This window comes from Budorcas taxicolor, chromosome 21 (assembly GCF_023091745.1).
Source record: "Budorcas taxicolor isolate Tak-1 chromosome 21, Takin1.1, whole genome shotgun sequence".
Lineage (NCBI taxonomy): Eukaryota > Metazoa > Chordata > Mammalia > Artiodactyla > Bovidae > Budorcas > Budorcas taxicolor.
The window spans coordinates 21982191-21998168 of NC_068930.1; the positions used below are offsets into that span (position 1 = coordinate 21982191).

Sequence of the window (15978 nt, forward strand, 5' to 3'; positions counted from 1 at the left end):
ACCTGATTAAATCCTCCTTGGATCATAGCAAAAGCAAAGAATCAGAAACCAATAGACTGGTAGAAGGGTTTCTTGCCAGTCCTGGATAATAACCCATTGTTGTTGCTGTTCAGTTTAAGTTGTGTCCAGCTCTCTTGTGACCCCGTGTAGCCTACCAGACTCCTCTGTCTATAAGATTTCCCAGCAAGAATACTGAAGTGGGTTGCCATTTCTCTCTCCAGGGGATCTTCCTGATCCAGGTATAGAACTCATGTCTTCTGCTTGGCAGATGATTCCTTACTGCTGAGCCACCTGGGAAACCCAATTCGTATTCAGGATTGGGAGACTCCTTTATTTCCTAGGGCAATGTTGCAGAGCAAAGTTTAGACTGGGTGTGTGTCTGTGACTTTCCTTTGCAAAGTGGGAGACAGCTGACTATACAAGGGGAGACGGAAGCTGGACTTCAAAGACTCCAGTTCCATTCCCAGGTCTAGTCCCACAGGAGTCGAGGTTCTGGTAACTGACTCTCTTAAAACCCTTCCTGTCCCCACAGTTGCCTCTGACAAAGTCACCTTGTCTGAAAACAGCTGCTCTGCATTCCTTCCCTTCTCTGTCTGTCCTCTCAACGTTGCCTCCAAAGGAGCTCAGGAATCTGTCCCAAGCTCTTTATCCTCCCTACCTAGCACTCTGGTTGGTCTTCCCACATGGTGCAGTGGTAAAGAATCTGCCTGCCAAGGCAGGAACACAAGAGATGCAGGTTTGATACCTGTGTCGGCAAGATCTCTGGAGAAGGAAATGGCAACCCACTCCAGTATTCTTGCCTGGGAAACCCTGTGGACAGAGGAGCTGGTGGGTTGCCGTCTACGGGTTGCAAAGAGTCAAACACAGCTGAGCAGGCACACACACGTGCACCACTTTGGCCATTAGGATCTTATCCTGCCGTAGTGTCCACAGTCACCTGCTCCCACTCCTTTTTCTCCAGGCATGGCCCATTCCTCTCATACTGCAGCCAGAGTGAGCTCCCTCAAAGGTAGATCTGCTGGTGAACCAGCTCTGGCTGAAACTCTTTCCATCTCCTCCAAACCATCAGGAATCTGAGTAGGAATGCTCATCTCTCTAGCGGCCTTATCCTTTGTCCTGCTTCCCTTAAATCCGTATTCTGGTCAGAAATAGGCCCAGGTACCCCTGAACCTCTCGTTACCTTGTGATGGCACTGCTGCTTGCAAAATGGAGTTAGAAGGAATCTGACTTCATAGGTAAGGGTCTTGGTTTGGATTCGAGCTGTTTTTCCTTAATTTCTTTAAATGTCAGTCTCCTTAATTGTGAAACAGAGATAATATCTCAGAGTTCGTCAGACTAAACGGGTGTTTTGCCTGGCATATTGTTAATGCTCAATAATAAATGCAAGCTCTTTATTATTGTTTTTATTATTCACGTTGCAGTAAGTTAGCTGTTAACTTCTGTTACTGTGCCAAACTGTGAGCAACTAGAATCTCCACCAACGAAGTTAATTCTATGTATCCCATTGCGGAGCCCTTGGCAGGAACGTATTACTTATAAATAAAGTACTGCAAAAGGACCAATGAAAAAAATTGCGCCGAAGGAGCAATCCTAATTTTAAAAAATCTTTCTTTAGTGCTTATCAGGTATATTACTCTTTCACCCAGTCTCCTCAACACTGGAGGAGGTAGGGGCCACCTTTTTCAAATGTGGGTGTGTACACAGTAAGTCATTCTACTTTTAGTGGCACGGAGCTCGTAAGACTCCACATCCTCACCCAGGGAGGGGGATGAACTGGAGCCTGGGGACCTAGGTGGGAGCGGACCCTGGCGAGAAAAAAGGCCACAGTCCCCTCCAGTCGGCTTTAAAATTTTCCGCGGGTGGGGCCCTCCTGGACACAAACCACGCCCCTCTTGGAGTCCCCGCCCCTTATGCGCCCAGTGCCAACCGGCAGCCAGCCAGGCTTCCGACCAATCAGAAGAGGCCTTAGGCGGGAGCTGCCGTCCAGCTAGCCAATAGGCGGGCGGCCGCGGCGGGCTTGCCCGGGCGTGTAGCGGCTGCCGGCTCCCTGGACGCCACGTGCTGGCGTGAGGGGACTCGTGGGGCTTTCAGGTGATCTCGGGGACCCTGCCGGGGATCTCGGGGTGGGGCGGGCTGGCGCGACATGTCCAGGCCGCGGAGGGCCCCCGCGAGGTGTGTCCGCCCCCGACTTGTGGCCAGGGACTCCCGGCCGGGCCGGCTCTGCTCCCGGGGCCCCGGGAGTGCAGGCCCGGCCCGGGGCGCCTCTTGGCCCGCGTCGCGCCCTGCTCTAGGGTCTCTGGTCTGAGTGGGTGGCGCTGGGCAGTGGGGCCGGGCCTGGTGGGCGTTGGCCGGGCAACCGCGACCCCTGAGTGACCAGTGCTTCAGTCCCTCCCTGGTGAGGCCGGGCCGCCCGCACGTCACTCCCGGAACGCCGGCGGCCAGGGGAGACTGAGCAGGATCTCCTCGGACTTTGTTGTCTCATTTTAACTTTTCAGCAGCACAGGGGATCTCATCGAGCCGGCTTTTCTCAAATTCCGGCGATTATTAGTGTCCTGTTGCGGGGGGCGGGGCCGCGCAGTCTGAAATACAGATTCGAGGGCCCTTTTCCCCAAATGGCAGTTAAGAAGGTGTGGGGGGTAGGCTTGGAAATCAGACTTTTTAAACAGACGTCTTAATTGTTTCTGATAATGAGCTGCTTTTTGGAGGTGGGTTGCCTGGAGAATCCCAGGGATGGGGGAGCCTGGTGGGCTGCGGTCTTGGGGTCGCACAGAGTCGGGAACGACTGAAGCGACTTAGCAGCAGCAGCAGCAGCAGCAACCTAGTTCGACGCTGGGTTTAATAAACCCTAGTTTTAAGTTAGGTCAGCCATCCCCAACTTTTATTGGCACCAGGGACCGGTTTGGAAGACAAATTTTCCCATGGAGTGGGAAGGCAGGGTGGATGGTTTCTGGATAATTCAAGTGCCTTATGATTCTTTCTCATTTAATGGGGCTGCTAATCTGACAGGAGGTACCGGTCTGTGGCCCAGAGGTTGGGGACCCCTGAGTTAGGAGACAGTGTCTTGGTCCTGTTCATCTAGCTGTTTAGTGCCAGAGCAGGGTCTAGACTGCCCATCTTCCTGATAGCCAGCAAGTTGGTGGCCCTGAGGCCACTGGCGATTCTGACTTTGGAGTTCCTTTGCCCAAAGGCCTGTTGGCTGCTGATTCAGATGTTGGTTCTGGGCGGGAGAGAGATTTGTTTGCTTCACTGAAACATTTGTTGTTTGAGCGAAGCTTCTTCCTAGCTTCACTGAGCTCCGTGTGGCAGCCCAAGATGAGGACTGTGTGCCCTTGATGATTAACTGTTGGTTCTGATGTGTCAGCTAAGTCAGGACAGGTAGAAGAGGACTGCTTTCATTTCTTGGAACAAAGAGCCCCGAGACCTTTTTTCCCCCTCCTCCATGCGACTCTGCAACCCCACGGACCTCCAGGCTCCTCTGTCCGTGGGATTTCCCAGGCAAGGATAACTGGAATGAGTTGCCATTTCCTTCTCCAGGAGATCTTTCCAACCCAGGGATCCTGCATCTCCTGCATTGGCAGGTGAATTCTTTACCACCATGCCACCAATTTCTGGCCTCTTTGAAACTTTGTCAACAGGTTTAGGGAGGTCATCGACCCTAGTCCAGGCCTCCTGACCTTGCAGGGTCCTTGGCCATCTCAGAGAAGGACAAGGTCCCTCCTCCCCTACAGAAGGCAGTTATTAGCGGCTCTCTGTCTTCTTAGACCTCATTCTCCCCATTACTGGCCAAGGCAAGTTGAGGTTCTTTATCTGTCAGCCTCAGTAGGTGACTTGTGAATATGAAGAAGGTGATTATAGTTGAGAGCCCCTTTAAAAAGGAGAAGGGTTCTTGAGGGAAGGGATCAGGAAGCAGAGGGAGGATGTCATGGAGACTCCCGTCTGGCCCAGGCATCACCGCATGGTAGGTAGTTCATCTCTCCTCCCATTTCTCTTAATCTCTGCTGCCCTTGTGCAGAGTCCTATGTTCTTTCTCCAATTCTCTTCCTTTAAGGCAATTGTGATCCTGTCCCCCTCTCCCTAAAACTCTGGAGATTGATGGTTCCCACCTACCTTTGGATGAAGCCCCAATTTTGACTTTTCTCCAGGGACAGTTCTCCCTGACTGTCCCCGTCTCCTCGCCCCTACCTCCTTTCTTTCCAGTTGCTGCATCCAAATCCTTGCTTTCCCACCATGAGTCTGTCCTGCCTCTTGGACTTTGTGTCCATGTTTTTTTCTGTCTGCATGCCCTTCCCTTCCTGGGCTGACTGGTAGACCTTTCTGAAACCCTTGAAAGTATCTCCTCCACTGCCAGGCCTTCTCTAACTTAGCGCTTCTGCTTTTTAAATACCTGGCCTGATGACAGTCATGGGTCCTTTCATATATTTATGTGTGTGTGTGGGTGTATGCAGGGAGTTTGTAATATATACATATAATAAATGTAAATATGTAGCGTAATGGGGATTTGGCCACAATAAAAATATATACTAACCAGTCGAAAGCCTAGGATATGACACTGTACTGACTCCACAGAAAATCCCTTTGATACTGTGAAGAATAGTTGATTCAGGAGTTAAGAATGAGCAGCTCAATTTTAATCAGATGTACTAGGAAACAGCATTTTCATGAATACAGTTGCAACTAAAATTGGTCACCTATAAAGATTTTAAAGGCTACATCAAAGTACACAGTCTAGATGAAAGACGGATTAATGAACCAGGAGACTGAAATAATGGAGTGGGGAAGGGAAGGATTGGGAGTTTGGGATTAGCAAATGCAAATTATTACATATAGGATGGATAAACAAGTATAGATAGCGCTGCTGCTGCTGCTCAGATGCTCAGTCATGTCCAACTCTTTGTGACCCCATGGACTACAGCACGCCAGGTTCCTCTGTCCATGGGATTTTCCTGGCAATAATACTGGAGTGGGTTGCCATGCCCTCCTCCAGGGGATCTTCACGACCAAGGGATAGAACCCTCGCCTCCTGCATTGCAGGTGGATTTTCTTTAATCACTGACCCACTGGGGAAGCCCCCTGTATAGCACAGGGAACTATATTCAATATCCTGTGATAAATCATAATGGAAAAGCACATGAAAAGGAATATTTGTGTGTGTAACTGATCACTTTGTTGTACAGCTGAAGTTAATAACAACATTGTAAATCAGTTATACTCCAGTAACTGTTAAAATAATAATAATTTTTAAAAATACACATGGATTTTACCATTTCCTATTCACAAGGGAAGGGTGGGTTTACATGCAAAGAACCTGAATTGGTTAGGTACTTATTCTGAGCTGAGTTAGTCCCTGCTCTGACTACTTCAAAGCGCTGGTTTTGTGGTCTGTTCAAAATCTACCAGCTGACTTATGACTTAGCACAGCAAATGAGATGAGGCTTCCCAAGCTACATCCCTGACGATCGGGAAGATGCCAGTCTTACTGCATGGGGTTTGTAAACCCACAGGAGCAGACAGCTGTTTCCTGTGACCGTGGTGTGTGACAGCATCTCCTGTCAACCCAGCGTTCAGGCATGGAGAGCTTGGGGGAGGTACCACGGAAGTCTACAGCACTGTACAGCAGGGCTTTTTTCTGTTTCTCCTTTTTAGATTTGAGCTGGCTTACCAGCACACACCTATGCCCGTAGGCCTCCATGATTACACTACAAGTCCAACTACGTTAAATGTTTGTAGACAGTGTTATGACGAGTGAATTTGAAAGTCAGTTGATAGATATGTCATTGTGGTTAACACATATCAAAAATACAACTGTTGTGGGCTTCCTGTGAAATAGTTTCTCTAGGTTCTACTATGGGTAGGAAAGGTTCTACCTTTACACTGCATAAAGCTTTTGTTTGTTTATCCAAAATGGGATTTTGCATATATGTAACATCTCTGTAATCTTTATTGTCTCATTTTGTTTATTTTCTCTTAAACCTCTCTAAAAGTTTTTCATAGTTTTTAGTTTAAGCTAACAATGTTGGAGGTAGGCTATGGCGTGGAATTTGAAAGCCTGGGTTCTGGGTTCACATCAGCCTTTGTCTGTTTATTAATTGGATGAATTACTAAGCCTTCATGCCTCACCTTTTGCACCTACAACACGGGGATAATAATACCTTTCTGAGTTGTGGGAAAGATTGAGTGATTCCATGTAAAGTACTTAAGACAGTGATTTTGCAGGTGATGTTGACCCTATGAGTGCAGTTATCATTAAAGCAGGTCCTTGGCTTTGTCTGGGATCTTGAGACACTGTACAGCAGTTGCGCCCTGGCTGGAGGGAGCGGGTTTGGGGGGGGGGGGGGGCAGGGCTGGCCGGGCCTGTTCTCACCTCGCCCCTCTGCCCTGTTTCTCTCCCAGGCTGCTGCCCTGTTGGCAGATCACCTCCCAGGCCTCCCTGGCCCTGAGTGGTGCACAGATGCGGATGGTACCCCAGGAAGCTCCTGAGTCAGTGCAGTGCCTGAGCCCTTCCCTGGCCAGCCGGAATGCCAAGGATGTGCTTCGGAGGAAGCACAAGAGGAAGAGCCGACAGCACCAGCGCTTCATGGCCCGGAAGGCCTTGCTGCTGGAGCAGGGGCTGCTGAGCCCACTCCGGGAGCCAGGACCCTCCCCTCTGCCTATGCTGCCCGGGGCCCCGCCAGGCACAGAAGTGGCCGGCAGTGCCAGGCAGCGTCCGCGGGCTGAATCTGAAGGTGCTGGGTGCAACAGAAAGCCAGCCCCCAGGGACTCTGCCGGCCCCTTGCCCAGCAAGTGCGTGGCCATTGACTGCGAGATGGTGGGCACGGGACCCCGAGGGCGGGTGAGCGAGCTGGCCCGCTGCTCCGTGGTGAGTTACTACGGCGAGGTCCTCTACGACAAGTACGTCCGGCCTGAGATGCCAGTCGTGGACTACCGCACGCGCTGGAGCGGCATCACCCGGCAGCACATGCGCAAAGCCATCCCCTTCCAGGTGGCCCAGAAAGAGGTGAGGGCAGGGCGGGGGCTGAGCCCGGGTCTGAGCTAACACGTAGCCACTGGAAGCAGAGAGACCTTGGGAACCTTACTAAGCTTCTTCTGGGTTTCCTCTCCATAGGAAAGGGTGAGTAGAAATCCTGCCTTACCTGCATGGAGCAATTGCTGGCTGTCCCGCGTGGTGGTGTGTGTGGAAAGGCTGTGCCTTTCCCACAAGATGGGAAGCAGCTTACACTCCGCATTTTCCTCTCCTGTTATAAAAGTACTACGTGTCTGCATGAAATGTGTAAGGCCCTTAGTGCTGTCACCTCCAGGTGGTAATATCTTGGTATTTTTATGTTAGTTCTCCATTGCTTTGTTGGTGTTCAGTCACTAAGTCATATTCCCACTCTGTGGCCCCAGGGACTGCAGCCGCCAGACTTCCCTGTCCTTCACCACCTCCTGGCGCTTGCTCAAACTCATGTCCATTGAGTCGGTGACACCATCCAGCCATCTCATCCTCTGTCGTCCCCTTCTCCTCCTGCCTTCCATCCTTCCCAGCATCAGGATCTTTTCTAATGAGTCAGCTCTTCCTATCAGGTGGTCAAAGTATTGGAGCTTCAGCTTCAGCATCAGTCTTTCCAATGAATGTTAAGGGTTGATTTCCTTTAGGATAGACTGGTTTGATCTCCTTGCTGTCCAAGGGACTCATTGCTTTGAGGAAAACTAATTTGTGGTTGGGGCCACACTAACATGCCAGGAACTCCCAAACACCCTTGAGCATAGGAAATGTACCTAAATCCTTATTAACAATCTTGGATTCTTGTCCCAGATCCTCTCCCTAGAGATTCTGATCCTGCAAGTCTCTAGGTCTTGGGAGGGAACTGATGTGTGTTTCTAAAAACCATCGTGCTGTACAAACCTGCATGATAAATACCCTAGAGCTGATGGGGAAAATGGGGTTAGAGACACAACACTTAAACTTTATCAATGACCCCCCAGATAAAACAGGAGGTCCCAATTATGGAAACAGTGGAAGCACAGTTTTGCACAGGTTCAGTGGTTAAGGAAAGTATAAATTTACTGATATGGTGCTTTGTGAGCAAACTCCGGAAGATAGTGAAGGAGAGGGGATCCTAATGTGCTGCAGTCCCTGGGGTCGCCAAGAGTCGGACCTGATTTGGCGACTGAACTGAACTTGCCTTGATAAGACCTGGAGCACTCAGGGAAGTAGCTGTCGAGAGGATGGTGGCTTGTGCTGTGGTGGAGCGGTTAAGGGTGTTACTTGAAGTTAGGGTATGGGAAGCATGGAGGTGAGCTAAGCTGGCTGGTAGACTTCTGAGATTCCCCCGTGGCTCTGCTAAACTGGGTATGCTTTCTGCATTCACTCAGTGTTTATCAAGGGCAACATCTGCATTATTCTCAAGTCATATCAACCAGGTTGGACCATTCTGCATTTTTAAACCAAGCATTATAGCAAAGCTATACTTAACATTTCTGGTTTATTCTTGGGATGAGGTACATTTAGGGAATATTGATACAAGTCATCTTGTGTCTTCCTTTTTCACAGCAGATACAGTGTAAGCATTTCTTTTAAAAGGATGTTTCAAGTGAGCTGATTAGGAATAGAGGCAGCAGGAAGGCAGACGGATGGTGACCCCCAGCTCCTAGGGATGTCTCTTGGCCTGCCAAGAGCAGGCCCGTGCTGGATTGGCCCACGCTCTGGGCCAGTATGAATGGGGTCTGCTGAGTCCTTTCCCACCATGTGGCTTGTGTGTATGTGTGTGGGGTGGTGGCCCATCCCTACCACTGAAGTCTAAATGTGCCTATCCATATGCTATGAAAGCTGAGTTTAGTGATAAACCGTGTGTTGCCAGCAGAGGTGGCTGTGGGAGGCTGGCAGCAGGTGATAAGGAGATGCGAGCCCAGGGAAGAGGGTTCAAGGGGTTTGCAGGCCCGTAGGCCTGGATTTGGCTTCCCTTGGAAGGCAGGAAGGAGAGGCTCACCCTGTGCAGATGGTCTGAGCTGAGCCAGAGAGAGGTTCCGAGGGTGAGAGGCGGGAGTCCTGGACAGCAGAGGGGCAAAGGGACAGAATCCAGAAGACAAGGACTGCTGCATTGGTGCTGAAAGAGCTGTCCTTGGTCGCCTGTCTCCAGTGCCTGGCACAGTTCTGTGACTTCACCTGGCACGTCTCCCCGGACCCCCTCCTGTGAGCTGAGCTGTCACTGGGCACCGCTGGTCTAGGCACACATGTCCCTGCATTTTACAATGAGCTTACATTGAGGGGCAGCTGAACAGGCCATGCGGAGCTGAACGTGTACTTAGACAACATGGTTAATCCCCCAAAGGAGAGAACAGCAGGGGTCCTGGTGACAGCAGGGGTCCTGGTGACAGCCGGGGCAGCCTCCCGATGTTTAAAGCTGAGACCTGCCGTGAGAGGAGCTGGTGGAAGTTGGGGGCGGAAGTGGGCGGGAGGGGGTTGGGGGTGGCTAAGTCTTCCAGGCTGAGAAGAGGCTGGGCCAGGAGGAAATATGCTTGTCTGGGGTAACCTACCCATCTAAGAGCTCCTTAGTGCTCACAGCCACCCCACCAATGCGGCTGCCAGCTTTCCCATTTTGCAGGTGTGGGGGAAGCTTAAACAGGCCCCTGGTGATAGTGAGTAGTGAGTCAAGGGTCTGCATTCAAACTTTGAGCAGCTTGCTTAACTGTGGGGCTCAGGTCACCCCTGTCTACACTGCCTCCCCTCACAGGGGTCCCTGGACCACTGCTCAGGGTGTCAGGATGTGGCCCTTCCTGACTCCTCCTCTGTTCACAGATCCTCAAGCTCCTGAAGGGCAAGGTGGTGGTGGGCCACGCCCTGCACAACGATTTCCAGGCCCTCAAGTACATCCACCCTCGGGGCCAGACCCGGGATACCACTTCCGTCCCCAGCCTCCTCAGCCAGCCAGGGCTCCACGTCCGGAATCGTGTCTCTCTGAAAGACCTGGCCCTGCAGCTGCTGCACAAGAAGATCCAGGTGCGTGGGGCTGGAGGGGAGCGGGAGGGGGCAGCCAGGGGCCATGGGCAGGCAGTGCGGGGCCTGCCACTTCCCCAGCCTGGTCCAGGGACTCCCGGGTGTACACATAACCCTGGGTGTGTTCTCTCCACCCTCCTCTCCAGTAGGTTGTGACCGTCAGCCACCTGCTCCCAGGCTGCTCTCTTTAGATCCATCTCCCACCCAGTCCTGCTTCTGTCCTCTCGTTCACGTGTAGAATTCCACCTCTTACACCCAGGAGCGGTCAGGGGTACCTGGTCACTCTTGGTCCTCCTGTGTTTCACATTCATTATTCCATCTGCTCCGCGAGCCTTTGAATTGGGTGCAATGTATTTATTTTCTCCCTGGGACTGCGTCGAGGAGATAGATCTTCGCTGCTGCCTGCGGACCTTCTCCAGTTGCGACGAGTGGAGGCTGCTCTCTGGTCGCGGTGCCCGGGCTTCTCAAGGCAGTGACTTCTCTGCAGGGCATGGGCGAAGCCTGCGGCCTGTGGGATCTTCCCGGACTAGGGAATGAACCCACGTCTCCTGCATTGGCAGGCAGATTCTTTACCACTGAGCCACCCGGGAAGCCCAGAATCAGGGACTTTTAAACCAGTTTTTAGATTTAAGGAAATAGGTGAAACAGATGGCTTGTGATACCGCTGGCGTTCCAGCACTCTTCTGTGTGACTGGGACCCATGTCCTTCTCACTGAACGAGGCTGTGCACCTGGGTTCTGAGAGTACACGTCCCTGGGCCTGGACCCAGAGCCTGGGGCGGCTGACTGCCCCCCAGAACCACGGGCAGTGACATGTGGGCTCTCGTCCGCAGGTGGGCCAGCACGGGCACTCGTCCGTAGAAGACGCCATGACCGCCATGGAGCTCTACCGGCTGGTGGAGGTGCAGTGGGAGCAGCAGGCGGCCAGCAGCCTCCGGGCGCCCCCTGAGGACAGAGAGCCCGACAGCAGCACGGACGTGGAGCAGTACATGCAGGACCAGTACTGGCCGGAGGACCCGGCCCAGGGCGCCAGCGGAGACGCGGGGGAGGTGCCGGGCCGGAGGGAGTGAGGGTGGAGAAGCTCCCCTGGGGAGCGGGGACCAGGAGAGCGCCTGGGGCAGGACGCTTGGCTGCCCCCGCAGTCTGAAGAGTCGGGACCACCTGCCCACAGCACAGCCCTCCCCTCTCCAGGGCTGTCAGCCCTTCCTCCCCAACTCCTGTGGTTTTGCTAATGGCACTTTATAGACACCCATGAAAATGGCAGGTGGGCTAGAACCCAGCAGAAGTAGGGAATGCACCGACAGATGACATCAGGCCACTCCCACCCTCATGGTGTGCTCTCTAAAGGGATCAGGTCTCCCTCCTTGGGTGTGGTGGGTAGGGGTGTCAATATTCCAGAGTTCCCTTATCTCCACCCAGTGACCTGGGGCAAAGTGTTCTTCCTGTTGTCACCAGCTACCTCTTCCTCCAGAGTCACTTTCTAGAAAATAAACATGCCCTTAGGCTATACAGTTAAGGACGGTAAAGCAATGTCTGCAGTGCAGGAGACCCGGGTTTGATCCCTGGTTTGGGAAGATCCCCTGGAGAAAGAAATGGCAGCCCACTCCAGTATCCTTGCCTGGAAAATCCCACGGACAGCGGAGCCTGGTAGGCTACCGTCCATGGGGTCACAAAGTGTCGAACACGACTGAGCGACTTCACTTTCTAGGCCATTTTGTCCCTTTCTGAACTGGAACTCTGGCAGCAATGGAACAACAGAGACCTCAGATCACGGGGAGCTGGGTCCTCACCTGCTTGCGGGCAGGAGTCACCGGGTGCTCTTCTGGGAGGAGGGAAGGCAGATAAGCTCTGGGTGGAGGCTGGCATGTGTATCTTGACCCAAGGCAGGCATTCCTCCTGCCCACCCAGCACTAGATCCTGAAGCAGAAGTCTGAGAAACAGTAGAGCGGTTTAAACTCTGGGGCCCCTCAGCAGAATTGCCCACTGGGGTCTTTCTTTATTGAGAGCAAGACCACAGGTCTCCAGGGGTGCAGAGGGCAGGTCTGCCAGGGTTAGACTGGGCATTGACCGCTGTGTAGTGCCTGCACTTGGGTGGGTGCCCCCAGCCACTTGTGGTTGGGTGAGTGGGTGGGTTTTCTCTAAATTACTAAAAACGTTCTCTGTCAGGATTCATCCCCCACCCCTCTGTCCTTTTTCCCTAAGGACCAGTTTTGTGGTATTGGAGTACCTGAGAGCTCAAGTCACACAGAAACTCTGAGCCCCATCTTAGCTCACTACTTAATAGCTTTGAGACCTAGGCAAGTGTGTGACTTCACCTAAGTCTGATTCCTCATCTGTAAAATGGGAATAAGGGTACCACCTACCTCACAGGGTTGTTAGGCTCTGTGAGCTGTGTTTTCTTTTTTTTTTTTTTTTGAGCTGTTTTTTCTTTAAGGATTAGTGTTAGGTTCTTCCAAGTAACACCTGAACACACCCTGGGGCCATTTGAGGGCTTTGGCCCCAAATATTTCCAGCCTTAACAGTAAACAAAGGAAGTCACAGTCACCAGCAATTGCAGATTGCAGCCCTTAAACAGTGAACTGGTGAACCCTGAGGAAACTCGGCTGAAAAGAATACCTGTCATCTAGCAGTCATCGGACTAGCCACTCCCTGCAGCAGAGCCCTGAGAACACTCAGGATGTGACGCTCAGGATACCGGCCCCAGAGAGCTGAGGCGCAAATCAAAGGAGTGATTTCAGCTTGAACCCAGACTCTCGCATCTTCCCATGCATAGAAAAGCACTAAACTCAACCCGAGATTTCTGGTTTTAAGTAGCATCGTATTTTGATGTTTGGACCACTTGCCCTATGTTTCAAAACTCCTATATAGCCTGACTCCACTCCTCGCCTGCTCAGATCAGAGCTCTGAAATGCTGCCTCCTGGGCTGCAGTCCTCATTTTGCACCCAAATAAAACTTAACATCTCTCACGCTGTGCATTTTTTGCCCAGACAGGACTTGTTCTTGTGGCTATTCCAGTAGGTGGGGCACGGGCCACCGAGCACAGCTCACTCTTCCCTGTGCTGCTGTATCAATCTGAGCAAAGCAGCAGGGCCAGGGAGTGAGAGACACTCCTGAAAACATAACAGCAAACGCAGGGCCGCAGACTGTTCTGGGTGCTGGCTGAGTCACTGACCAGCTGCTGATCAGCTTCCAAGACTTTGTTCTAGGCTCCCGAAAAGCCTAGCGGATGCCACACTCACAGCTGAGCAGTTGCTTAAGGGCTTTGGGCTTTCGGCTGAGGGATGGAGCAGTTCGCATGTGGAGATGTACTGGGTTTAAAATCAGCTTTGTAAAACCGTTCTGGAATAAAACTCAACTGGAAAAATGGGTGAAATGGCCTTCTGAATCCTCCAGCCGAGGTGGGAGGGGGCTTGGTGGAGGGGTTGTGGGACCTCAGGGCACCGAGTCTTGCTGGGTGCTTTGGCCTTTGAGGTGGGTGGCTTTTAAGATGGTGCTTTGGAATGTGGCAGGAAAATATTAGAGCTACAGAATTTATGTAGTTTTTTTTTTTTTTATGTAACTGCCCTATCATTTATAGAGCATAAGTTTACTAAACTTGTTTCTCTTTGAAGCTATGCACTCACTTTTTATCTTAAATTCTTTTTTTTTTAGTTTTAAATATAAAATAAACAGCTTAAAATTTACCATCTTAACCATTTTTAAGTGTAGTTAATAGTGTTAATACCCACATTGTTATGCAACTCGTCTCCAGAACTGATATTATCTTACAACAGACGCTATGCTCATTAACAATAACCCCTCAGCTCCTGGCAACTACCATTCCACTTTGTTTTCGTGTGTTTGATTAGATACCTCATATAAGTGAAATCTGACTCAATGGACATGAGTTTGAACAAACTCCAGGAGATGGTGAAGCACAGGGAAATTTGGTGTGCTGCAGTCCATGGGGTTGCAGGGTCGGAACATGACTGAGCAATGAAAAGTGGAATCCTACAGTATTAGCCGTTTTGTGTCTGGCTTACTTCACTTAAGACGTCCCCAGAGTTCATCTCTGAGGTCGTAGGGTGTGTCAGAATTGCCTTCCATTTTAAGGCTGAGTAACATTCGTTTGGATGTACATGCCGTCATTTGTTTAGCCATCCATCCATGGACAAGCATTTTTATTGTTAATAATGCTACTGTATCTCTCCAGGACTCTGCTTTCGGTTCTTCTGGATATACACCCAGAAAAATGGGATTGCTGGCTCATGGTAGTTCTGCGCTTAATTTTTTAAGGGATCTTACGTTGTTCTACACAGTGACTGCACATTTTACATTCCCAATGGCTACACGAGTGTCCCAATTTCTCCACATCCTCACTAGTATGTTATTGTGATCTTTTTGGTAATAACCATTTTGACAGGCGTGAGGTGGTTAACCGTGGTTTCGATTTGCACTCCCCTGATTTAATGTTTAATTTTTCACGTTTATTGGTATATAGTTTATTTTTAATTCATTCTTTTTGTGTCTGTGTATTTAAAAATGTATTCATTCCACTAGTACGGTTTGATATGTTTTAAGTTGAACCACATGGAATTGCTATATCTGACTGTTTGAAGTGGTTCCATCTATGGTACGTAATTTTGGAATTCACATACATATTTTAGGGGTTTGTGAGAGCTGGGTTTCAAAGGGCAGGTTGCCTGTAGGGAGAGGGATGTGACCTACCAATGGGCCAACTGTGGCAGGGTATGTGTCAGCTAAGGTTGAGAGTTGTGCCAGGAGTGACTCACTTTCCTGCTGTCGCCTGACCCGAAGAGATCTGGGGACTTGGTCTGGCTGATGAGTGACACTAGATAAACCTGGGCAGCATCACCACTAGGAACCCTGCAGCCCATCGCCTGGCTGGAGTCAGGCATTCCTCCCCTAGGCTCTTAGCAGTTCCTGTGTCCAACCTTAGCACACAGTTGCCATTCAGTCGCTCAGTCGTGTCCGACTCTGCGACCCCATGGACTGCAGCACGCCAGGCTTCCCTGTCCATCAGCACTCAGAGGTTGCTCAGATTCATGTCCACTGAGTTGGTGATGCTATCCAACCAGCTCATCCTCTGCCGCCCTCTTCTTTTGCCTTGAGTCTTGCCCAGCATCAGGATCTTTTCCAATGAGTTGTCTCTTTGCATCAGGTGGTCAAAGTATCGGGGCTTCAGCATCAGTCCTTCCAATGAATATTCAGGGTTGATTTCTTTTAGGATTGACTGGTTTGATCTCCTTGCTATCCAAGGGACTTTCAGGAGTCTTCTCCAGCACCACAATTCGAAAGTGTCTACTCTTCAGGGCTCAGCCTTCTTTAGGGAGTTACTTTTCAATGTATGTTCAAGTAGCAAGAATTTTGCATCTTCTCGTAAATCAGGGTAACAATCCTTTATGCATTTGAGGAACAAGAAATCCCCAGACAGTCTGAATTCAAAGAAAAGTTGCTCATTCAGAATGGAAACCAAAACCTCTAACTCAAATTTGAACCAAGAACAACACACAGGAACAATGCCGTACTCTTCAAACATTTCAGTATCTGGTTTTCTTTTTGAGGTCTGTTAAATGAAGCTGGATGTCTCTTGGTGAATACATTAAGAACCTGGGGAAATTCCTTTCCAAGCCACAAATTTTAGTGACAGTTTGAACGCAAATCTTGTTCCATGTGGATCTGGGGTAGGAAGTAAGATGGGGGTGATCGACTCACCCCAGTACCTACAGACAATTTCCTCATTAAAGCTGATTTTATTTTTGCCCCAGTTGTAACTCTTATTCAATCGATACTGAGTGCTCCTTATGTACTAGACTTGTTCTAAAGGGTCAGAGTCCTAGCCTGGGAGAGCTGTCGACTTAAAAAAATACAATCTAAAAGTTGAGAGTTATGTTTTATTCAGTGGGATTTTTAGGACTTCTACCCACTCCAGTATTCTTGGGCTTCCTTTGTGGCTCAGCTGATAATCTGTTGGCAATGCGGGTGACCTGGGTTCGATCCCTGGG

General features: G+C 50.5%; 1 protein-coding gene across 1 annotated transcript; it reads left to right on the top strand.

The window, feature by feature from the left end:
• Positions 1-2012: 2012 nt before the first annotated feature.
• On the top strand, positions 2013-13512 carry AEN (apoptosis enhancing nuclease). Its single transcript, XM_052659467.1, has 4 exons — positions 2013-2091; positions 6391-6994; positions 9776-9976; positions 10806-13512. Exons 2-4 carry the CDS (start codon positions 6449-6451, stop codon positions 11040-11042), a joined length of 984 nt encoding a protein of 327 aa, XP_052515427.1. The 5' UTR covers positions 2013-2091; positions 6391-6448; the 3' UTR covers positions 11043-13512.
• Positions 13513-15978: the final 2466 nt, after the last annotated feature.

Coding starts and splice junctions, on each gene's coding strand:
- AEN (XM_052659467.1), top strand. CDS start 6,449: ATGCGGATGGTACCCCAGGAAGCTCCTGAGTCAGTGCAGTGCCTGAGC. Junction 6,995..9,775: donor TCCAGGTGGCCCAGAAAGAG/GTGAGGGCAGGG, acceptor CTCTGTTCACAG/ATCCTCAAGCTCCTGAAGGG. Junction 9,977..10,805: donor TGCTGCACAAGAAGATCCAG/GTGCGTGGGGCT, acceptor TCTCGTCCGCAG/GTGGGCCAGCACGGGCACTC.